This window comes from Ailuropoda melanoleuca, chromosome 14 (assembly GCF_002007445.2).
Source record: "Ailuropoda melanoleuca isolate Jingjing chromosome 14, ASM200744v2, whole genome shotgun sequence".
NCBI lineage: Eukaryota > Metazoa > Chordata > Mammalia > Carnivora > Ursidae > Ailuropoda > Ailuropoda melanoleuca.
The window spans coordinates 11,448,331-11,472,842 of record NC_048231.1 but is presented as its reverse complement, the minus strand read 5'-3'; the positions used below and the strand labels follow the sequence as shown (position 1 = coordinate 11,472,842).

At 48.5% G+C, this 24,512-nt stretch overlaps 1 protein-coding gene across 8 annotated transcripts in view; it reads right to left on the bottom strand.

Annotated features, from left to right (window-relative positions):
* Positions 1–24,512, bottom strand: part of SMOC1 (SPARC related modular calcium binding 1) — a 154,740-nt gene that overhangs the window by 17,826 nt on the left and 112,402 nt on the right. For 7 of the 8 annotated variants that reach the window (XM_034641989.1, XM_034641991.1, XM_034641986.1 and 4 more), the window contains exons 6-9: positions 21,076–21,165; positions 19,029–19,109; positions 1,988–2,180; positions 1,328–1,410 (exon numbers count right to left, since the gene is read on the bottom strand). In XM_034641989.1, coding sequence (XP_034497880.1) covers positions 1,328–1,410; positions 1,988–2,180; positions 19,029–19,109; positions 21,076–21,165 — 447 coding nt within the window. The remainder of the gene's footprint in view (positions 1–1,327; positions 1,411–1,987; positions 2,181–19,028; positions 19,110–21,075; positions 21,166–24,512) is intronic. The other variant, XM_019797271.2, reaches the window with a different exon arrangement.

Sequence of the window (24,512 nt, the reverse complement as noted above, 5' to 3'; positions counted from 1 at the left end):
GACGGAGACCACCCCCAGAAGTCAGTGTTGACTCAAGTCGCCCTACCCGTTTATCTCCCCCAGAACCGTCTTTTTTCTTCACTTCTCTTCTCATCCAGCTTAGATGATGATAAAACCTCCCTCCCTTTGTTTCTCATTTGCTCCATTGCACCGTTCCAGCAAAACCCCAAGTCTCTCCCCCATGCACTAGTACTGCTGGTGTGAACAGCCGGGGGGGGGGGTGTCCCTGTAAATTCATGACTACCAGCCCCAACTGCGCCTTCAACCCCCGTTCCCACAACCCTCCTCTCTGCGGCAAAACTCTTCCCTACACAAACCCTGAAGGTCTGTGGTGAAAAGTCACCTTCTCCAAGAAGCCCGGGGCCCTGAAGCAGATTCTCCCTGCCCTTCTCATGGCTCCCTGCTCTTTCCCTTCACATTACCTGTCATGGCTCTGTATACCAGCTTGGATTCATTTATTTGTACATTCTCCGTTTCCTCTGCTGTCGGGACCCCATGTAATTCTGATCACTTGATCAGCGCCTGGCACATCGCAGAAGCTCAGCTCACGGTTGTTGAGGGGATGACCAGAGGGAGGTCCCCTGGCTTCTACGACTCCAATCTTGGGACAGGGTGGTTTTTACAACTGGACTTTCAGGGAGGAGCCTCTGCTTTCAGCGCTCAGGGTGGAGCCCTGATGGGGAGCGGGAAGATGGCCCAGCTCCCCTCAGCACTGATCCCAGCTTGTCCTTGCTAAAGACTACCGTGTTCCAAGCCACCAATATTTAGTACCCTTATTGTCACTCTCTGGCAGAGCCGACTATAAGTAAGAGAAACCCATCACAGCGGCCAGTTGGGGGGCCCCCTGCCCGCGTGTCTTGCGTCACATCCCAGTAAGAGTTCTGTGCCACCGGGATGATTGTGAAAGCATTGTTCAGGACTGGCCACGGATGCTGCCCACGCCCCTCAGGACAGCCCCTCCCTGAAAGCTATCCTCTCAGCCCCGGAACACGGTTCCAATCACCCCAGGATGGACAAAGGATTGCAGGATTGCAAGGACACGATTTTAACCTGTTGACTACATTTCGAAGATAAAAGCTAAGAGCAAGGAGGAGAAACGATATGCTCAAGGGCAGCAGGAGTAATTAGGGACAAATCCCAGCCTAGATGTAGCTCCCAGGGCTCCTGTGAGGCCCCGCCCACTCACCCCCACCCCCCATCCTGCAGAAGGGGAAGCAGAGCCCAGCAAGCAGAAGACCGAGCAGAGGACCGAGCTGTTTCCACACGACGGGACATGGAAGAACAGAGAGAGATGAGAGCATCACCAAGGGGCAGCCTTGTCTCCCACCTGGCAGCTCCCTGTCCTTGAAGGGGTCGTCCACCTCCACACTCTTGGCCCTGGCGTCGCTCTCACAACTGGGCATCACGTAGCTGGGAAGAGAGACACGGGGCGGGGTGGTGAGGAGGGGCCGGGAACTGAGCGCGCTGGAGCCACTGCTCGCAGTAACCACCTGTTGCCACGAAGCCTCAAACTCCTGGGACGGGCAGCAAGATATCTCCTGCGCTGTCCAGCAGCTGCCCGGCGATCCCGGTAGCAATGTTCCCACTAAGACATGTTCGGGCACGTCACTGTCATCACTCCAAGAGCGATGTCACCTTCTGTCTGCACGCAGGATCTCTGGGATCCAGAGAACCTACGGACTCGGGTAGGGCCTTAACCTCTCTGCCAGTGAAGTGAGGTTCCGAGGGGCCACCTACTTTTCCAAGGTCACCCAGCTAGGAAGGGACAGAACTGTGACCGGAACCCAGGATCCAGGTCTTTTCTACCAGAGCCTTATCTGCCCCTGAGCAGAAATGTTCTCCTAGTGCCTTGATTCCCACGGGGCCAGGCAAGCAGGGAAATGTGAGGCTAGCCTAACAGGAAGCTGCCCCTCCTGCCCCAGGGTCCATCTCAGGGACTGCACAGGCTCTGGGGGTTGGGGGGAGAGGACAGTTGGGGAGGGCTTACCGCGTGGAGGTCCCAGGCAGCGGGCGCCCCGTATCCACCAGCACACACCAGCAGTAGCCAGTGGACTGGTGGCATTGCACAGGCTTGTAGAGCCCCCCGGGGGCACACTCGGGGATGACAATGCCCTCCCGGGGATTCTGCCTGGCCTCTTCCAGGGCACTCTGCCTCTCCTGGTCACACGAATGGACTTTCTCTGCAAGAGAAGAGGCAGCCTGGGGTGACTCTCACTCTCGTGGCTTATCATTGCTGCTTTCTGAGCAAGGATCCGGCCTGGTCCCAAGCAACGGCTGGCTGGTGAATCACCACGGAGAGCTGTGACTCGCACAGCGGCCCATAGTGGGGGTGGGGGGCTGCTGGCCCAGAAGCTCCCTGCAGCCTCTGGGCCGCCAGGGTTCATTAGCATTCACACCCGTACAAGCAGCCGGGGGCTGCAGAGGTGCTCCTTATCTGAACAGCAGTTTGCCCTGGGGGTGGAATTTCCTGGCTGTATGCAGAGTGTTTCTGCTGGTGCACGGTCTCCAGGCTCTGGGAGAGGTGGAGATGCAGGAGCCTGACCCCTGAGAGCTGACAGGCTGACGCAGGAAGGCCTGTGTGTGCGGACACTCTCCCAAGCCCAGACACGGCACGACAGAGCCACGGCTGCCAGCCTCGGGAGAGCAATGCTCAGCGCCCAAGAGGAGCAGAAACGGAGCCGAACCCCACTCCTTCCCAGGCTCCGACGGGGCTGGGCAGAGTAGGCTTGACAGGCCTGAGCCTCTGACACAACGGTGCTCTATCCAGTGGGAGAGAGAGACGCCCACAGGAAAGTGTCTGCGCTCAGCAGCGGCGGGCAACACGTGAACACGTCTGAACAGCCAAACCTGGTTTCCCCGAGCCAGCCCCAGGCTGTGTGCAGTGCCCCGTGCCAGGCCTGGCCAGCTCGGGGGGCCTCAGCCCCACAAGGCCCCTGACCTGAAAATTCCACCCAACGATCTACCTGCCTGACTTCCCTTTCCTGTTTGGTGGCTGTTGTTGTGTTTTCATTTGTCTTTCTGTTATTAAAAATAATAGCATTGGGTTTCTTTTCTTGGTATAAAGAAAATTCTGAAAAACCGATAATCCTGCCAAAGTTAAACACTACCTTCCCCAGACCTTTTCTTTTACACGCACATATGTACTGGGTGGATTGGTGTTTTTTTTTTAAACAGTTTTTTTCTTAAAGATTTTATTTATTTATTCGACAGAGAGAGACAGCCAGCGAGAGAGGGAACATAGCAGGGGGAGTGGGAGAGGAAGAAGCAGGCTCCCAGCAGAGCAGGGAGCTGGATGTGGGGCTCGATCCCAGGACCCCGGGACCACGCCCTGAGCCAAAGGCAGACGCTCAACGACTGGGCCACCCAGGTGCCCCGGTTTTGTGTTTGTTTTTTTTTTTTTACAATAAAAGGGATCACGTCATAAACCTGTACTATTACGTTCTTTGGTCTATTTCTTTACTTTATTATATCTTTATTTCTTTCACGAACATGATTCCACAACTTTCCTCTTGAAGATGACAGGAATAGTCTTGGGCATCCCATGAAATTTTAACAATGTGTTATAAAAATACCATTCTTTGAGCCAGGAAGTTGGTATCAGCAACATGCACACTCATGCTACTCACTGACTAGCACGAACAGTCAAAACAACAGCAACTCGACTCTAAGGGAGCCAAACCTCTGAAACAACAGCCCCATCAATGGCCCACAAATGGGAAGTACAGATGCGCCCACAAAGCAGGTGTGCACCACGCGGCGAAGCAGCCTGTCGCTCTTAGGGAAAAGTCACTCAATGGGGCCAAGACTCTTGGTCTCACTCCCAGGAAAGACGTTGAAAAGCAACAGCCCGGTGATTCTCCTTGCGGGGGAGAGGACTGTTTCCTTAGGGGCATAAAAATATCTCCGGGTGAGGAGGCAGGTATGCAGAACACATCCACTATTAAAATATAACTTTGAATTTGGAAAATGAAAAAAAAAACTGTTTTTATCATGTAAATACAGCAAAACTAAACAGAATCTCCTTGGCTAGAGAAACAGGAGTTTACAACAGTTGACAGACTTGAGACTAGGGATTCTGAACCGGATTAGAACTACCGCTGGAAGAGCCTCTAGAGGCCGCTTGAGTAAGAGACTGACACCGAGGGGCTTATCAGAGACATAAAGCTGGCTTGAAGACCCAGAATCTTGACTTGGGCCCCTGGCTGGGACGGAGCCATGGCCCCTTCCAGGGATGACGCAAGAGTTTTTCAATAGCTCCCCCAATCCCAATTTGGTTACCTTATTTCCCGACCTCATATTTCATGCCCTGAGAAAGGTGACAGAGAAGCAAAACCAAAGGAAAACAGCTTTTTACTGGCACCCCGTTCGTGGAAGCACCTCTGACAGAGACCTTGAATTAAGATCCTCGGGCCAACATTCTAAAGCCATAAATCAGCCTGAAAGCCAGAGGCACAGAGAGTGGGGGGAGCTTCCCCAGGGGCAGGGGGAATGATAACCTGACTTCACACCGTTGGGGATCCCGAAACTGCAGAAATGTGGAGAGCAGCCATCTAAGAGGAGGCGGCAACCCATGGTTTGGGGGCTGTGGACAGACTTCTGGAAGTCCTTGAAGGCTGCTCAGAACTGTGTGCGGCCAGGTTCCACAGAGACGGCACGGAGCTCGATGGAAAATAAAAACCACACGAGTGATAAAGCTCGCTCATTTGGAAAAATGGGGGCTGGTGTGGAATTAGAGAGAAGGCTAAGTGTAGGGTTATGGCTTGTTTGCATGTTTCCTTATTACTTTAGGACAGGCCCTCAAAGTTCCAGAAGCCCCTCTAAGAAAGAGATAGAAGTTTATAATAGTATCACGAACCATTTGTGAATAGTTCCCAGAGAATTTACCTTCCAACAGAGAGAGGATCTCCCTTAAGACCATCTTTATACTAGTAATAGTCAAAGCAAATATTCACTGAGTATGTGCCAGGTGACAGACAAAGGGCTTTGCTTGCTGAATGTCTCTGTCTCTCTGACGGGGGCACTGTTACTATGCCCATTTTGTAGACAAAGCCGCTGAGCTCTGGAAGGGTTCGTGAGTTTTCCCAAGTGCACTGAGCCAGAAAGAAGAGAGCTGAGACCCCAGTGAAGGGCTTCTGACAGTCGAGCCTGTCTGGCAAACTTTGAAACACAGGTTACTGCTTCGAATCGTTTGCTCTGGGAGAAAAACACATTTATTTTTAGCGTGAAGCTCTTCCTGGTCGGTCACTGTGCAGACTCCCCAGATGTGCCACACTCAAAACCAAGTGTGTAAACTCACGTACTTGCCCATTAACACAGCATAGCTTCTGCTGAACCAACGATTTTTCTCAGCCTAAACACACCACCACAATACCTCTCATACCCGAGTATTTTTGCCTCTTTGCTCTGAAACTGAAAACTTAAAGCCCACTTTGTCACTCACCTGTCATTAGAGAACACACAATGAATACAAATAGCTCACATCGATTTAAGTGCTTACCGTGGGCCAAGCTTGGAACCAGGCACTTGACTTGTATTAACTCACTTCAAGCTCATCCCACGCCTCAAGATAGATGCTATTATTACCCTCACTGGGCAGAGAAGGACCCAGGAACACAGGCTGGCTGCATGGTTTCCTCAAGGTCATACAACTAGGGAGTAGCAGAGTGGGGGTTCCAGCCCCGGGAGTCTGCTCCGGGCTAGGCTCCCCACCTCTCTTCCATACCATCTCTCACTGCCAGATGCTAGTCTGATTTTTATTCTAATCGTAATTCTTCTTTTCCTTGGTGTGGCAAATAGTTAGAAAGCGGCTCCAGTGAATTGCACTCCCCATATCCATGCTGTTGTGCAGATCCCTCCACCAACTTGCTTTGACCACTGCAAAGGGCAGACAGGGGTTACAGTGTGTCACTTCCAGGCCTAGACCTTTAGGGGCCTTGTGGCCTCACCTTTCACCTTCTTAGAAGCTGCCCTGAGAGCAGCAGAGAAGGAAGCCAGGCCAGCCTACTGGAAGATGCAAGGCACACAGAAAAAAACAGCAGTCGCTCAGTCCACAGCCAGCACCAACTGCCAGAGGTGTGACCTTGGGCATCTTGGCCACTCCTGCCCCATGGACCCTCCAGCTGGACGAGCCAGGAGTGAGTTCAGACGGAACCAGGCAAGGAAACGCCCAGCCAATCCAGAGAAAAATGAGAAAGGATGAATTATTTTTGTTGTCAGCCATTAAGTTTTGGGGTGGTTTGTTACACAGCAATAGAATGTTAAACACCTCAACTTGCTCAACTCCGTATTTACCAATTTACCCCTTGTGTAAGGACTTTGGTAACCCTCTCACACCCTTCAGTCAATGAATCAATAATAGATCAATCAATTGATTATTCCTTCAGTCCTTCTCCAGAAGTCCTGCAAATACAAATCAGAATGTCCCAAGGGGCATAAACTCATTCCGTATCTGAGGACCCAGAAGCCAACCCCATTCTTAGGGCCGCTGTCACCCTCTGCCCTTCTGGGTTCACCTCCCAAATGAAACCTTAAAATTCACAACTATCCATTCTCCCGGGTACCAAGAAGTCACCTTGCACTAACGTAAGACAAGGGGTCTACTTCAAGGGTCTCTTCCTGACTCTTGGTTCGGAGAGGGAGCTGCCCAGAAGGAGACGCTCACTGCTTTAGAACATTCAGTCTCTGCTTCAGAAACTTCAGAGCAGGATGACAAACAACATCAGAAGGTCTGGCCTGATGTCCATGAGAAGGGCCAGGCCCATCTGCAAACACTTGACAGGCCTAAGCCGCAGCGGAGAGGGGAGCAGTCAGGGCTGTCCAGGGGGTGTGCAGATACATGACCACACATTCTCACACACTCACGCGCCCCACCCCCACAACCCAATGCCAGGATGGTACGAAAGAGAGGCGGGAGCCAGGTCACTCCTCACCTGGCAATGGGGGCTTTGAGTTTCACTGACAAACATTTGGCTGCCTGAGGGAAGAAATACAACAGAACAGTGTCCTGCGGAAGAAATGAGGACACGGGCCAGCCCTTGCCACCAGAAAACACAGCCCTCTCTGCTGTCACTTCCTCTAATACCAGAGCAGGGGCGCCTGGGTGGCACAGCGGTTAAGTGTCTGCCTTCGGCTCAGGGTGTGATCCCAGCATTATGGGATCGAGCCCCACATCAGGCTCCTCCACTATGAGCCTGCTTCTTCCTCTCCCACTCCTCCTGCTTGTGTTCCCTCTCTCGCTGGCTGTTTCTATGTCTGTCAAATAAATAAATAAAATCTTTAAAAAAAAAAACAAAACAAAACACCAGAGCAAAGCAGGCCTGAAACAGGGTGGGAACAGCGAGGAGGGGGTCAGGGGAGGGAAAGACGAGGCTGAACCAGACAAACCTAAACCCTGTCTGCGGGCCCAGGGCACGGGTTCTCGCGTGTCCTGCCAAGACAGGATAAGCATGGAGAACAGCTCTGTCTGCTATGGCGAGCCCCTGCCTCCATGCCTCTCCATTCCTCGTGGTAATTAGGAGCAAAGGAGAGCGTGGTCAACCTAAATCCTCGGCTAATCCCCAGTCCTGATTTTAGCCCAGACTTTATCCTTTTGTCCTGGGAACTTTTTCTCCTTTACCATTTTTTTCTCTTTTTTTCTTCTTTAGACTTTTTTCCTTTTTAAACAAAAATGGCCAACAAACATAAACATTAGAAGATTCGAGTTTCAGGTCCTTGGGCTGGTCTTTCTTTCTGGTTGCTGCCTTCCAGAAGGAGAGCTGCTAGAAGACGGAGCGGAGAGAAAACCTGAGACACTTGCTGACTCGAGTCAGCAGGTATCTGTGGGCCAATCACACTGTGAACTCTGCGGAGAAAGAGCAGGGGAGCCTCATGGTGATGGAGGCAGTGGGGGGGAAGGCAGCAGTCAGAGCAGGTCAGTAGCAATCAGGGTTCTCCAGAGTGACAGAACCAATAAAAGACCTACATCTACATCTATACACAGACCCCTAGATCTGTCTATATCTAGATCTCTCTCTCTCTTTTCATACATATATCTACATATGATATATATCAAATATATATCTATGCTGTATCTAGATCTATATATATCATATGTATCTATGCTATATCTAGATCTATATATATCATATATATCTATGCCTATATCTAAATCTACATATATCATATATATCTATGTCTTTATTTAGATCTATATATATATGTCATATGTATATCTATGTCTATATCTATATCTATACAGATATCCTATATATGTCTATATCTAGATCTACCTCTCTCTCTATTCATATATATATATATTCACATATATAAAAATGAATATGAATATATATTCCTGGAGAATATTGCATATATATATTAATAGAGAGAGAAAGAGGTATTCATTTTAAGGAATTGGCTCACATGATCATGGGACCGGCAAGTGTGAAATTTGCTGGGCAGGCCGGCAGGCTAGAAATTCAAGTAGGAGTAATGGTGCAATCTTGAGTCCAAAATCAATAGGTCAGGCCAGCAGGCTGGAAACTCAGGCAGGATTTCTATGTTACAGCCTGGAGGCAGAATTCCTCCTTCAGGAAATCTCAGTTTTTGCTTTGAAGGCCTTCAACTGATTTGGACGACCCCATGCCCATGTTACGGAGGGTCATCTGCTTTACTTAAAGTCAACTGATTGCAAATGTTAATCTCATGTAAAAAATACCTTTGCAGCAATATCTAGACTAGTGTAGAAACTAGTCGACTGGTGTAGAAACTGGGCACCGTAGCCTAGCCAAGTTCACACACGAAATGAACCATCACAAGGTCCGGATGAAAAATGAGAGCAAGGAAAAAAACCCGGTCTTACAGAAAATCAGACACAGAAGAACCAAGAGGCGTCATGGGCCATAGAAACGTGTACTGGGAAGGTTCCTTGATGAATGATGCAACATTCCTGGAGAAAGAACTAGAAGCTCTCCTTCCAGTGGAGGCACAGTTAGTAACTAGGGGCCATCCTGACTGAGAGTTGCTTCTATGAGAGAAAAGGAAGCGGGAAGCTGACAGAATGGAGAACAGTGCGCTAAGAGAGGAGGGTGCCCCTGGAGTCTCAGACATGACACAGGATCCTGAGTGACCCATGAGATTAGGGCTCACAGGATGCAGAGGCGGCCAGGGGGCCTTGGTGGACACAATTTCTCAGACAATCTGCTACTGGGCATGGGCTGGCACCATGTCAGCCTCTGGAGAGGTCACAAAAGTTCTGTAAGACACCATAAGAAGAAAGAACTAGCCCTGAGATAATCTAGCCTCACTTCAGGCCTTCCTCTGCCCCTGAAGCTTTCCCTGAGGGCCCCAACCTACAGTGAAGTCTCCCTTACTGAGTTTAGGACTGAGGATCTGCTCCCCTCGAGGAGCCCTCACCCTTGGGACTGTGCCTTGTCTGGACAGTAGGTTCCCAAGAACGAGGACTCTACGGCACCCTTCTTCTTCCTCCCCAGCTCCCACCCCTGGCCCCTGGCTTCTTATTCATAGCAGAACCATGGAGTCTCTATTTAAAGGATACAGAAAGAGTATTTAGTCCAAGAACCCCTCTATTGCTTGAATCCCTGCTATGTGCCATCTCCAGCCGCAGAATTCTGTTCTAGCCTGACATTTCACACACGGGGCCACCCACCGCTGAGTAAATGCCCAACCGTGGGGCTAAGACCACAGCGGCTGAGAAAAGAATATCTATCCCCTTGACTCATCCTGGAAAATGCTACACTCCACCCTCAGACTATCAAGCACTGGATTTTCTTAGGAGAAAAAAATCAGTAAAAGGTGACCCGCCTGGAAAGCCAGAGAAGCTTATTTATGTTTCGCTGCAAAAGGAATCGTCCACCAGGCCAAGAACATTAAGGAAAACACTAGCGTTGTGTCGTCCACAATTAGCCTGAAACCCCTTCCAATACCACATGCCCACCTAGCACCTTATCAAAAATGAATGCAATGCTGAACGATAACCCAAAATAACAACCCATGTGTTTAAAAACCTTTCCGAAATCACAACTTGAAATTCCAGCGGCAAAAGAACTCCCACAGCCCCGGGCCTCCGGGTCCCCTGAATCAGCTTGTGAGGGTGGCAGTCATCTACACCCACCGCGGGCTCGGAATGGAGACTCTGGCCACGGAGGGGACCGCAGACACAAGAGGAGGGACAGGTAGGACCAGGCCCGAAGACAGGGACTTTCCTGGTTTTGAAGGGCCAGAGAGGTGGTCTCCAGGGGAGGCCATGCTGCTGGAGCCCACAGTCTTCAGCAGTGATTTATGTAACGTCGCCGAGCAGGCCTTTTGTTTACTTAGCCACATAGGGTTTTAGCACCTATGGTTTCAAGCCAGCTATTTGAAGAGGTTATTTTTCTTACTTGTGGACTTTGCACTTTTTCACAGGAGGGGCCAAGTGGCCCCCGGAGGACCATTTTTCCGAGCACCATGTGCTGGCCTGGCTCTTCCCTGCCACCATGGGCCCTCCGTCACACCCAGCGCGGAGCTGCCCCTCGGCCATCGCCGATTCCTGAGCCGGAGTCATCTAGGGACTGCGAGAGCCCCCGAGAGATGAAGGGAATGCACAGAACCGTTGCTCAGAGCTCCCTTCAGATCTGAGGACAGACAACAGGCCTAGAAAAGGAAAGGCCCAGAAGAGAGGCCCTGCCAGGTCGGAGAAGAAACAGCCTCACGGACAAACAGAATGGAGTCAACCCCTGAAACCGTGCTCAGGTGTGTAGCAGGCAGAGGTGGGGGTGGGAAGAACAGAAACAGAATATGCACCAATTTACAACAGTTGCCTCTTCCACGGGGATGGGCTCTCCCAGCTCTTTAATCGAAAGGCCCTCTCCCCCAGTGGGTGGGCAGCTAAATGAAGTGAAAATTATACCATCACCCAATCTTAACCTACAGAGGGACTAGACCACTGGAGGAGGCTGGTCTCTGGAGGAGGTTACCCCTTCTGATGCACTAACTGGCCAAGAGACGCTCTCACCCCTGGCCCAGAATAGGTGAGGACGGCAGCAAGGCTCAGTGGGATGGCTGTTCCCAAATGCCAGAGGGAACTCAGGGCAGTCAGAGGCGCAGGAGTGGGGGTGCCGTGCGGACACCTGGGCTTTGTTGCCAAGGCTGAAAGCAAGAGTAAGGGCCTAGCACTCCCACTCTGGCACCCTCCGCCTCAGGGCCTGGCACAGGGAAGGCTCTGTGGCTGTTCCATGGAAGTCAGCAACAGCTGGAGTAGAGGCCATACAGCATGGTGGCCAAGAGCATGGGCTTTGGGGTCAGACGGATCAGCCTCCACCATGCGTTAGCTCTGTGACCTTGGGCAGTTTCCTTCAGCTCCCTAAGTCCCAGGCTCCTTACCTGTAAAAGCGGGGTAATGCTAGCACACAGCCCATAGCGTCCCTGGAGGATTAAAATGAAGAACTAGAGGTGAAGCATTCAACCTGGCCCCAGAGATAGTTGATAAATGGTCTAAGGTCTTAGCGGGTCTAAGGTCTTAGGGGGTCTAAGGTAGCAGTGTCCTCAGCAAATGTGGCATGAACCTGGGCTTCCTGACCCATCCCCGTGGATAACTCGTTTCCTCGGTTGGACTGCAGGGATGAATCAAGGGTGGGTAGCGGGCACAGTCTGCTCCCAGTGCAGGCGATACAGAGGCACAGTGCCTGTAGGCAAACTAAACAAATAATAATGTGACTAAGAATCAGGCTGGTGATGGGTAATAAGGAGGGCACGTATTGCATGGTGCACTGGGTGTTATACGCAACTAATGAATCATCGAACTTTACATCAAAAAAAAAAAAAAAGAATCAATCTACTTTCTGTGATCACCGTGCCAGCAACTCAAAACAAGATCGGTGATAGAACATTTCTCTGCACTGGAGTGGACGTCACCGCTGCCCCCTTCCTTTGGCACACCAGGGCTCAACAGCCAGCTCCTTCCTTAGACATTCCTTGCATTTCTTCCCCTTCGCACCAGGTAGAGGCCTTGGCACACAGCAGTTGTTGATGGGCCTGGGACCCTGGACAAGGCCCTTGACTAGCTGGGCTCTTTTCTGTCATTGAAAATGAAGTGTTGGTACTAGATGATAGGCTCTCGAGGCCCACATCCTTACAATTACACAGCATGGGGCGAGCTCCCCCAAACTCAGGGCCTTGATCCAAACTCCGCCTCTCACATCCCAAACTCCACCTTTCACATCCTGGAACCCAAGTACCAGGAAGGGGTTAAGTGAGGGGCAAGGTGGTTGGTTTCAGGTTCTCCTCTGTGCCTCTCAACCCCTTGGAGTCTCCCTGAGGCTCAGAGGCCCCATCTTCAGAACAAAAGTGACCATGCCCGTCCCACATCCCCGACGCTGGCTGAGGGCACCTACTCACAGGGGTGTTTGCAGTCGGCTCTGTAAATAGGGCGTGCTGCTGGGACAAAATGTTGTGGGTGAGGACGTGGAAGGGAAAATTATAAACCAACCAGCCTGTCTAAATAATTTCTCTCTGCAGAACCTAAAATGACCAGGCACGGTTCACCATTGTTGGAAGCACTGACCTCTGCCTTCCCACACAGAAGAAACTGAGGAGTGGAGGAAAACAAGATATAAATTCTACAGAAGATATTTCTTCGAGGATGGATCATCCCAATATAGCATATAGGCGCTTTTTTTTTTTTTAACTTTTCCCCCAAAGCATCACTGACTCACATCCCCTCAAATTTTAGAAAAGGCTCCATCTCTCCTGCCTCATGCCATGAAGTGAGCTTATGTGACCCCTCCACCAAAAAGAATGTGAAATGCTTCCCCGTGGTTTTGCAATGACCAGTACTGAGAAGTGGCAAGCTGTCTTCTTTCTAGTTTTGCCCAGTAACTTCATTGACCTTGTCTGACAAGCTCTGTCCTTTAAGGACCAGAGCTAGCAAGTAAAAATTCAGGCAAGAAGGAAGGAGGGGGCACATACCGGGGCGGGGGTTGGGGGGGATGGAAAAGATAGTTTTTAATTTGTCAAATAAAGTATCATAACTTCATTCTTCACCTCTGAAAACACTTCTGTGTGAGTGTGTTTATAAGATATATACCCTGCATTCTTACAAAGCCATTTTACAAATAAACACAGAACGAGAATCCTCAGAGCAGAGACCATAGTTGACTTCTAACAAACTGCAAGGAGCCAATTCCAGTACCTTAGCAGAACCTTTAGTTTCAGGTTTTAGTAGCAGAGGCCAAAAGAAAATGCTAAGACACATAGTTTTGCTATCAACACCAAAAAGCGTACAGACTCACCTACTGAAAAAAAGCCTGGGCTGTTCAAGCAAGGCCCAGGGGCTGATCATACTCTCACCTCACCTTGCCCCACCACTACTCCCCAATGTCCGAAGCAGATGCAGTCTGGTGAAGGAGCAAGACAATTGGGAAAGCTAATTTTAAAACAAGGAGAAAATGGACTGTGGGGCTGGGCTCTCTGGGACCTCCAAATGCGTGTATGGCTCGTCTCTGCAAAGGGAAAACTTGAGAAAGGCCTTTGTTGCTACGGAGAGAGCCATAGGGATGACCACCCTTCCCTGTCCCCAGCTCCATTCTCCTAGCCATGACTGACCAAGACACCTGCAGAAGATAGATGCGCAGGCGTCCAGAAGGCCAGTTATAGAAATAAACGTCAAGGGTTTGTTTTTATACAGATATTTTAAATGCTCGCAAGCCCAGACCCGTCCGCGGCTGCTAACGTTAGCGGATTACTCATTCTTCCTTCCAATCACGTCATGTGCGAGGCTCCAGGTGGCTGTGGGGCATTTGCTTACAACGGCTACCGCTGGTTTCCCTGAAAGCTGTTTATTTTTCCAGGCCTCAGGTCATTACATCACCCCGCGGTTTCTGGGCAGGCCAAGAGTGCTGGTTTGGGGGCTGGGGGATCCGGCCAGGAGGTGCCGTTGCCTCAGTGACCCCACATCCCAGTCATAGCAGCTGTCCTGGCAGGAGCTTCCCTGGTGAGGAAGGAGCAGTCCGAATGCAGCTAAGGGCCCCGCAGCAGGCCGAGGGGAGCAGGGCTCTGACGCCGGCAGGTGGGAGCAGGGGTGCTGCGAACCGCTTACCGGCCACGCGGATGCTGAGTTAGGCAAACGCTCCCACGTGCGAGGAGACGGGGCTGTTTTCATGGCAAAACTTACAAGAAATGCATTTCCACTTTGTATCCCTGCTGACGGCTCTGTCTCGGGGAAACGGAGTTCCCACAAGCTGCCGCATTCACTGATGCCCGGAAGGAAGCTCTGCCTGGCAAAGAGGCAAGGAGGAAAAGCAAGTCCTTTTGGATTTCACCCCAGGTTCTAGGGCCAGGTTCTAGGGCTTTCTCAAACTCCCAGATCAGATCATGAAAGAAGTTAACGAGGGAAGGTGGAAGGAAAGGAAAGAAAGGAACAGGAAAGGAAGAAGAGAAGGCCAAGGACCCCACCAATGGCTCCAAGAGGTAGCCAGCCACACAGGGGCAGAGGGAAAGGGCCTATGTGCCTTGACAGCGTCACTGTGCTGTTCCAAGAGAGGAGTTAAGGCCCACATGACCATATTTCCTGAGAGTATTTTACCAGACAAGAAAGCACAGAATTCTGTCGTACAGGAAAAAAAGAGAGAGAGACTTTTATAAATCACAGCTGTAGGAGAGTGTCTGCACACAGTAAAATTAGAAGCAGTGGGACATGGAATATGGGACGGAGAATGAGACAAAGCCTAGTTTTCGTCATTTCTTTAATCTCTTTGCTCTCTTCTATAAAATGTAGATGATTAAAAAGATTTTTAAACTCTAGTTATATTAAGAAATGCCTTGGTAGCCAGCCTCTGATCCCAAAAACTCAGCAAGAGTTCATATTTGGTCCTAAAAGCAGAACAGAGTCTCTGGCCAACACTCGTATGTGAGAGGATGGCTGCTGTCAAGTTCTAGGGTGTCGGATGGCCAGGTACACCCGTCTTCCTGAATGCAAGAGAGCTCCTGGTGCAACAGAGACCAGAATCAGAGACAGGAGTCCAAAGGGGCAAACCCATCAATGCCGAGGCTGCCAAGTCCTCAAAAGGCAACACTGACCATGGGGAACCTAAGACAAAGCCTTCAAAACAAGGATCGACACCTCCAGGAGGAGAGAAGGAGACAGCGTAAGTCTGCAGGCATATGTGTCATGTTATTGCAAAGCTTCGGCTGCCCAGTGGAACCCTTCCAACATCAACAGTCCCTAGGCCAGAAAACAAACCTGGCGTCACAGGGTCTGAGTGTGAAAGAAGGATGTTTGGGGTATAGAAGGAACTAGGATGGCCTTCTTGCCTCTTAGAGAGAGTGGGAAGAGCTCTCTCCTAGACCGGCTTCTGAGTCCCCCTTCACCCTCCCCATGGGTGGGGGCTGAAGTTCACCTCACCCAGGATCTCCTGGCAAACTCTAATGGGAAACTGCCCCCGGGGGCTTGACCCAGAGGCTCCAGTCCATACCAGAGCCAACTGCCTAGACATGAGTTATCACTAAAGTGCTATCTGACTTCTCATCAAACGAAATGAGATAACGTGAAGAGTGCTTGGCACAAGATATAAAGATATTCCATCAAGAGTAGCCATTATTTTTTAAATCATTCATGATATAGCTACTGCGTTAGGCATTTCATATACATTGTTGAATCCTCAGAAAAGCCCTGCAAGGCACTAAGAACTTTGTTTCACAGATAATGAACTTTCTCAAGGTCACTTAGCCTCTCACAGGAAGCTAGCACTGGAACCCAGGTCTATTGGATTGTCTGATACCAAAGCCCATGCTGATGCCATTACGAGGTTCACCACTTCCATATACAGATGATTCCTTACTTCTGCCCACAAAAGCCAGACCTCAGGAAGCTTCCCCGGCATACCATTTGTGAGAACATACACCAGAACAGAATGTTGAAGCTTGGCAAAGATTCATGTTAGACGGAGCAGGGCCACATGAGCTGCCCAGAGTTCCTGAGCTGCTGATGCAGGCTTTCCTGGGCATGTCGGGAAACATCTCAGGAGGCACAGCCCCTATTTCTGCCTGGTCTATGAGAGGGGCCAGAAACCAGGAGAAAGACACCCCCATGCACACATTCCCATCCAAATGCTTCAATTTCAGTCCCAGCAAACTGCTTTCTGTAAGGGGTCAGAGAGTAAACATTTTAGGTTTTGCAGGCCGGACAGCCTCTGTCACAACTATTCAAATCTACTATTGCAGCTCCAAACCAGCCATAGACGATATGTAAATAAATGGGTGTGACTGTGTTTCAATAAAACTTTATTTGTACGAACAGGCAGGTGGCCATTTGCCAATCCCTGCCTAAATGCCTTTGTGACATCATGTCTTTTACATGTAATTCCATCAGAAGGATCGGCAGGTACTCAGTCAGTATTACCACTAGATCATGATGGAGAAAGTCCTCAGTTTATTAGAAAATGCCTAAGTATCGATCTCTGATAATTATTGCTGCTTTCAGTTTCTCCCAAGGAAGCTTTAGCTCTTCCTCAACTATCCTGTTCTATACACTAACCTTCCAGACATAACGGGCCAACCAGGAAAAAAAATGAAGGTGGCTGGGTCACGCCAACAAAAGGAAGGCAGTTGTATCTGCCTGGAAACCATTTCTCAGTAAGACCCAATACACCCAGTTGGCAACTACACAGGGCGAGTAGGAATGCAAAGCCGGGGGCGCCTGGGTGGCGCAGTTGTTAAGTGTCTGCCTTTGGCTCAGGGCGTGATCCTGGCATCATGGGATCGAGCCCCACATCAGGCTCCTCCGCTATGAGCCTGCTTCTTTCCTCTCCCACTCCCCCTGCTTGTGTTCCCTCTCGCTGGCTGTCTCTATCTCTGTCGAATAAATAAATAAAATCTTTAAAAAAAAAAAAAAAAGGAATGGAAAGCCGAAGAACCTGAGTGGAAGCTTCACATCACCACTTCACTTCACTCTGAGAAAACAGCCCAAGAAGACAAGCACTCTACTGGCAAAGATAAATCGTTTTCCCCAGCCCCAAGCCTTACAGGCTCGGACCCAGGACAAGCTATTTCCTCTCTCTCAGCCTCCATCTCTTCATCTGTCAGATAGAGGTGATAACAATACTTATCTCATCGGTTGCGGTGAAGCTTCAATGAGATAACACATGTCAAGTTGTGCAGAACCCAACAGGATGATTCCGCTTTTGATGATGATGATGATGATGAAGGTCTTTTCTCCTCTGTCCTCCCCCAGAGTAATGAAACACAGTGAGCTAGATTCTATAATAAATATAATAGGCAACAAAGCCCTTGCCTTCACAGAGTTTAGAGCCTCGGTGGAGAAATTAACCACTGGAAGATGACAAAGAAGTAATTTCTAGAAGCAACTGTGAAATGTCAAGTGAGTGTTCCAGGCAAACAGTGCTGGAGAATTTCAGAGAGCACTGACCCTCATATCTGCCCCCTGGTCACAGAGCGAGAATACAGCCTCACCCTGGGGCTTTGCAGACCTGCTGGGGGGTGAGGGGGTGCAGGAAATGGGGGGACCGCTGGCAGATGTCACTTCCAGGTACCCCAGCCCCCAAAACCATGTGTCTTTGACTTACCATATTTGCCTAACGGCAAGAGGGGAGGTGGAGGAAGGTTCTACAAAGAAGCTTTTGCTCCCAATGACAATTACAAATTCTTTCCTGCTTGAAGAATTCTCACTGTAAGCGGTGTCGTTAGCATTCCCATTTTTCCTACCACAGTGATGGTAACGATAAACAATGTACTTTCAGCTCATCTTGCATTTACTGTTTATCACTTAGCCAGGCACTGGGTAAGTACCAGATAGATAGCAACTCAGGCAACCTTTACCCACAGTCCTTCAAGGGAAAGATCATGATCCCAGATATGAACTGAGTGTCTGCGGGGATTATTTCACTTGCTTGGGTCACTCGCTAAGTGTTGGAGCCAAAAAGTGAACGTGGGTTTTGCCAATTCCAACGCCTGTGCTTTAACCATGGCACTGCTCTGTTAAAGACTCTGGCCCACGGGACTCACGTGGTCCTCTTCCCACGCCATCACCCCATACCTCCAGCTTTTATCAAACAGCGAACCAGACACATGCAGAAGTACTGACCAGCCCACGGCACAGAGAAAATCAACCAATGCTGCATGGATTCACCTCAATGGGTAACTCACTTTCTTATGATCAAGTCCTGCCACTACCACCTTGAGGACAGAGCTGGCAATACAGATAAACCTAAAGGGGGCCAATAACAGCCCACTCATTAACGGTCTTGTAAAACTCTGCCCATCAGTTCAAAGGGATAGATCTTTTGTTTATAGACCTTGATATCCATAAGGAAAAAATGATATGGCTGAAATGAAATTCACCAAATTCACGCAGGCATAAATTATGCAGAGGGGCATTTCTCACACTAAAGTCATAGGCTAAAAGAAGGATGATTTCCCCATGACAGAGATACAGATCGGGTTTGTTAATACATTATCCTGTTGGTGGACGTCCGGTCTTCACTGATGGTAAATGCACTTTTTTGACTTTGGTCTTCATTGATGATAAATGAACTCTACGAATGAGTCCTACAAATCTGATCACCTTCCAAAAATTGTCACCTTTCTACGAGGGGTTCAGCCAGTACCAAAACCTGACCACTCACAAGACCCTCAAAAGATCAGACCGGAAAAGACATGACCGTAAGCAGCTATTTGGAGCCTTAAAAAACACAGAGAACGAAGTTTCTTATGGCTTGAAGTCCAACTTTTCCATGCCAGGCCATATTTTCAAATTCTTCCACATGGCATATAGAGAGTCAAGTAAAATAGTAAAACATACAGTCAAAAGATTTTTGCTAAAAGGATCAGCTCCTCATGAAAGATGATTCCCTGAGCTACTAATAGAAGAAAGTTAAAATTGGAAGGGATTCACTCATCTAATCTCGCTTTACAGCTGTAAAAGTTGAAGACAAGACAGGTCAAATGACTTGCCCAAGCCCACAGAACAGGCAGTCTCGGAGCAACCATAGGGCAAACACAAGCAAATCAGCCACATATATAATCCCAGGTAGATTATTTACCTGAATTTCTTACATTGGTGTTGTTCAGTTTGGAGTCCTTGATTACCAAGTGCTTAATCCATAGAGTAGGGGCTGTAATTTCTGGAAAAAAAAAAAGAAGAAGAAGAGAGAAAATAAAGTCTGGGCAAAGGGTGTGATTAACTTGGAGGGCGTCCCCCAGACTTCAGGAGATTTTCTAAAGCCTGAGGCATCAAGGCTTTGAGCTTTCTCCCTCATTCCACATCCACTTTGTCCCAGTGCCCTCTCCCTTCTCACTACGGAAGCTCCTCTCCCTGCCAGCTCATAGGAGCCAACCAGGGCCTCCCCTGCTCACAGGCAGAGTGGTCTAAGTCCAGAGGCTCAGAGCCGCTCCATCCAGGAATAAAAATATTATCCCAGGAGGTGAGGAGCATGGGCCAAGCCAAGTCTCTCTCAGCTGCTTCCCTGGAAGAAGATTTAAAGGGGATAAATCAACAAATGAATGCCAAACAAACCACAGAGACCATTTTGGAGGAAACGGCTGAGCCGCAACAGATTTCAGCTTGCTGAGACACTGTTCCACGTGGGAAGGAAAGCGATGAGTCCGATGTGTGCGTCAATATCCTTCCTAACGGTTTGTCATGAACACAGGCTAAATCCCTCCACCCAGAGAGCTTGGGGGAACCTGTAGGCCCTTCAGGGCTTGGGTCACACAGTGGACAAGTGTTATGAGAATGCACACACTAAAGAATGATGAGTTCTTCAGTGAGATTGTTGGGGTGATCTCCCAAGGTGACATGGTCTCCATTTCTCATCTGATCCCTCAAGATCCCAGACTTGCCAAAAATCCAGGAGATTTGTGGATCACAGAAACACAGAAACAGCTGAATTTCTAGGCATGAACACACACACATGTGCCACTACATGACCAGTTGTAAAGGATAGCTCACTTTTCAATCCTTCTATCTAGAGCTGAGCCTGTGCTAGGGCCATCCACAGCTACAATACCAACAAGTGGCATAATTTCTTTTTATTCCTGTCTCCCTGTCCAGTCTCGTGATCCAGGTCTGGATACACTCAGCTGAAAGCTGCTCAAAGGTCACTGCATATTATACTAAGAGCCGAAACTCATTGTCAGACTTTCTAGAAACTGCACTCTGCCCAGCTTCCTCCCCCTCCTCATGGGAACCTGGAGTATATGGCAAACACACCAAAGAATGTAGGCCATGAGCAGCTCAAACTCAGATAGAGGCCAGCCTTCTGCACCCCATGCTCTTCCCGTCTACTCCTCATACCTCCAGGGATATCCAGCCTCTATCTTGTTACCAGCTACACCATTTATCTTGCTCTAGAATTCTCTCTCAAATGCTCTCAAGGTCCATCTTAGCCAAACCAGGTCCACTAACCAATCTCTTTGCTCCTACTTTCCTACTATTCCCCATTCCCACTATACCCTCCCCTCAGTTCATACCAGTCCCCACACTGCAATGCCCCAATTCTTCCCTTTCCCTTTCAAGATCCAGCCCAGGTCCCATCTCTTCACATAGTCTTTCCCCAGACCACTGTGATCTCTTTCTTCCAAAAATGTCCAGTACATAAAAACTGAGACCATATAATTTAACACATAAAGCTCTCTAGTAGTTCTCATTTTTTTGAGAGCAAAGGCTTCATCTCAACTATTCCTTCTTTGTCCCACAGAGGCCCTAGCACAATGCTGGGCACAGAGAAGGAACTTAGAAGTGTCGGTTCATCTACTGAAGGGACAGTGCTGGCCTGTCTTTCTCAGCCATGCCTCCTTGGTCTTGGCAGCTCGAAGGGTCCATCCAGGCTGTGTTATTGTTGGAAATAGGCAGCCAGGCAGGAAGCCTGGCTAGAACAGAGGGCCTTTCCAGAAGTAGAGAGTGTACCAGTTCCTGGGAGGATTTGCATTTTTTTAAAGGTTAAAACAATCCAGCCTAAACTGGGAAAAATTGAAATTAAAAAAGAAAAAAAAACTAATATTAAAGCTTATACAAACATCCAAAGGCGACGTTCCTCAAATCTAAAAACGGGTGGGAGCATATGAGTCGGAAGTAATACAAGAGCTTACCATCTCCATCGAACACAGGCTGAGTCTCCATCGTGGGTGTCGGCTTCGACCCATCATCTGAATTGAGGGTTAAAAAGAATCGAAAGGAGACTACCATTATTGAGGTAAATACTATCTACTCTCCAGCACTGTTGAATGGTTGGGGTTTGCACATGGCCCGGCCAAGTCCCAATGAAGAGAGAAGAAAAGAAAAGAAAAGAAAAGAAAAGAAAAGAAAAGAAAAGAAAAGAAAAGAAAAGAAAAGAAAAGAAAAGAAAAAGAAAAGAAAAGAAAAGAAAAGAAAAGAAAAGAAAAGAAAAGAAAAGAAAAGAAAAGAAAAGAAAAGAAAAGAAAAGAAAAGAAAAGAAAAGAAAAGAAAAGAAAAGAAAAGAAAAGAAAAGAAAAGAAAAGAAAAGAAAAGAAAAGAAAAGAAAAGAAAAGAAAAGAAAAGAAAAGAAAAGAAAAGAAAAGAAAAGAAAAGAAAAGAAAAGAAAAGAAAAGAAAAGAAAAGAAAAGAAAAGAAAAGAAAAGAAAAGAAGGAAAGGAAAGGAAAGGAAAGGAAAGGAAAGGAAAGGAAAGGAAAGGAAAGAAAAAAGAAAAGAAAAGAAAAGAGAAAAGAAAAGAAAAGAGAAAAGGAAAGGAAAGGAAAGGAAAGGAAAGGAAAGGAAAGGAAAGGAAAGGAAAGGAAAGGAAAGGGAAAAGAGAAGAGAAGAGAACAGGAATCAAAAAAGAACAACAGAGAGACACCAACAGTAAGACAAACCCAGGTGTATGTTCACCATCCCACGGGAGGGACAAAAGGGAACTCAACTGTCCTGGCTTTGGAGGGCCCTTCCTCATCAACCCGCGTGTACCGGCATGATGACTCTGTCAGCCCTAGGTCCTCCCCACAGGAAAGCTGCGGTGGGGGGTTGGGTGTGCATCTTCCCAGCAGTCCTGAGTTTTTGGCCAGGCATGTTAGGATAAGGTTGACATACTTTGTGGCATCAAATTCTGGTGTCCCCAGCTCCTTCCTGACCTCTTGTGAAAGGTACCAGCCTAGTATCTAGTGGCCCTCATTGAAGAGCTTAAGGAAAACAAGAGATTAGCTATTTCTCTGTCCTCACCTAAAAAGGAAGAGAAGGCAGAAAGGACCATCCTCTCTCCAGTATGCTAAACTGAAGAGAATCAGGAACCCTTAGAACACTTTAAACTGTGAAACATCATGCCCTCCCATTCCTGGTGAGAGGCGGGGGCAAACAAAATTGAAAGGGATGTGAGAAACTGCACTCTGGATTGGCTTTGAAATTTCCACCGTAGATGGGAGCACGAAGTTCCCAGTCACAAAGTGCTAATGCACGTCGTTCCCGCACAGCTGGCAGCTCTCTGCAGGTCAGGAGTGAGTGTAAACTTTACCACCTTTCAGGACTCTGGGTTCCTTTCATCAAGATCCTCCAAATCCATAGTGCAGGGCAGTGTCTCTCAATTATTTTCATTACTGCTCACCTAAAGAGCATTTTTAGAGTTTTTTTCCTAATCACTTTCCTAATGAAATATTAATAACACAGATACACTGTATATCTGTTGAGGTACTATATGTGTATCTATGTTTTATATGTAAAAAGAGCAAGCGTTCTTCTGTCCCCCTGCCCCCCCATCAATCAATTTCCCCTTCTTGGGATTTCTGCCTCCATGCAGAATGCATAGCTCAGAGATTTCTCTGTGTTCTCCTTGGGTGGGGGTGGGGGAAGAAGAGCCCCGTGGTCTCAGGCAATGGGATGATTACATCATCCCCCAGAGATCTTGTACAACTGAACACTATATTCTCCAAGGATTACCTATTTTTTTTGGTCATTTTATTCAATCATTTATTTTACATGTATTTATTTATATTTGTTTGCTTTGCCAATGGTTCTTATTTTTAAGCTTTTGGTTATTATAATTGTTATTTATTTTTTATTTTAATGGAAGAATAATTAACATACGATATTGTATGAGTTTCAGGTGTACAACACAGTGAGTTGATGTTTATAGATGTGACGAAATGGTCACCACAGTAAGTCTAGTTACCGTCTCTCACCACACCAAGGCATTGCAATATTATTGACTATATTCCCTATGCTGTACATTACATCCCCGTGTCTTATTTATTTTATACCTGGAAGGTTGAACCTCTTAATCCCCTTCACTGAGTTCATCAACTATGGAGAATGCAAGTTCTCAGATAGTCTCTGCGACGCCGGTCAGATCCCCCATAATAACAACTCTCTGCCATTTGGAGCTCCCAGAACCTTTGGCCGACTTCCCTGCATCTTATCAGGGAGGGAGGAAAAACACAGAGTTCTGATCCCTTTCTTGCACCAACACCCCACCCTTGGGATCTTCAGACTGAGAGCTAGAGAGAGACCCTAATCGTGGCTGGAGGCTGAGGCCAGCAGCCCGACCGTTCCGTGACACATGACCCTGCTATTATTCTCCTGTGCTGACACCAAGACCCAGCTCCCACCAGGGCCGAGGCAATCCTCCACCATCTGACAATCAATCCCAAGGAATGAGAGACAGCAGGGGGAGAGGAGTTAACTTTCTGGATATCTTATTTGCCTCGAACTGGAGTCCAGAACAGGCATCTTTTGATGCAAAACTGTGTCAGTTTGATCTGGAAGTCAGTGAAGGAGAATAAACACAGAGCAGAACCACACAATGTCATTTTTTTAAATAGCATCACTTCCCCTGACTCTATTAACACCTCTTTCCATTGAATTCAATGAGCCACTGAATGAAGTCTTTGGGCAGCTGCAATGCACGTTTGGTTGCTCCTGCCGGATGCTGAGTTCACCGTCTAAATAGCCCAGCGCGGCGTGCTCAGCCCCTGCACGCGGGGTGGCTTCACTTTAGGGGCCGTACGGGTCACAAAGGGAAAGTGAGAAATCAAACATTCCCTGAGGGACAAAGGTGAGAACCCAAGTGCAAAATGGCGCATGCAATATTTTAATTTTCAGATATAATCCTCCCATATTCCAAGAGCTGTAGCTCTCTCTGGAGCAGGATAACAGAAAACATTCTGCTGCTTTCTCCCATCAACCAGATGAGAGTCCGGGACTGCCCATCTGGTGTAGCAATCAGCAAAGGTCCGTTGCTGAAGGAGAGGAAGAAATGTTTCCAGTCTCCCGGGAAAGTTTGGCACTTTTGCAGACCAAGGACCTCCATGGTTGCCCAGATGCAGGCCCAGAGCCCACATCGCAGGAAGGCACGTGCACGGAGTGAATCTTCCTGCAGGGCGGGGTTACCAAGGGTGAGGAGATACAGCTGTGCGGCCACCATGGAGGCCCTGGATGGAAATCTTTATGAAGTGAGAAAAGACAAAGTGCCCTGCTGCCAGGAGAACCACCTGTGAAATTCAGCTGCCCAAAGGATGAGAAGCCAAGCCAAAGCCAACAGGACCCTCTGACCATCATCTCCGGGCACCTGGGCACCTGGCT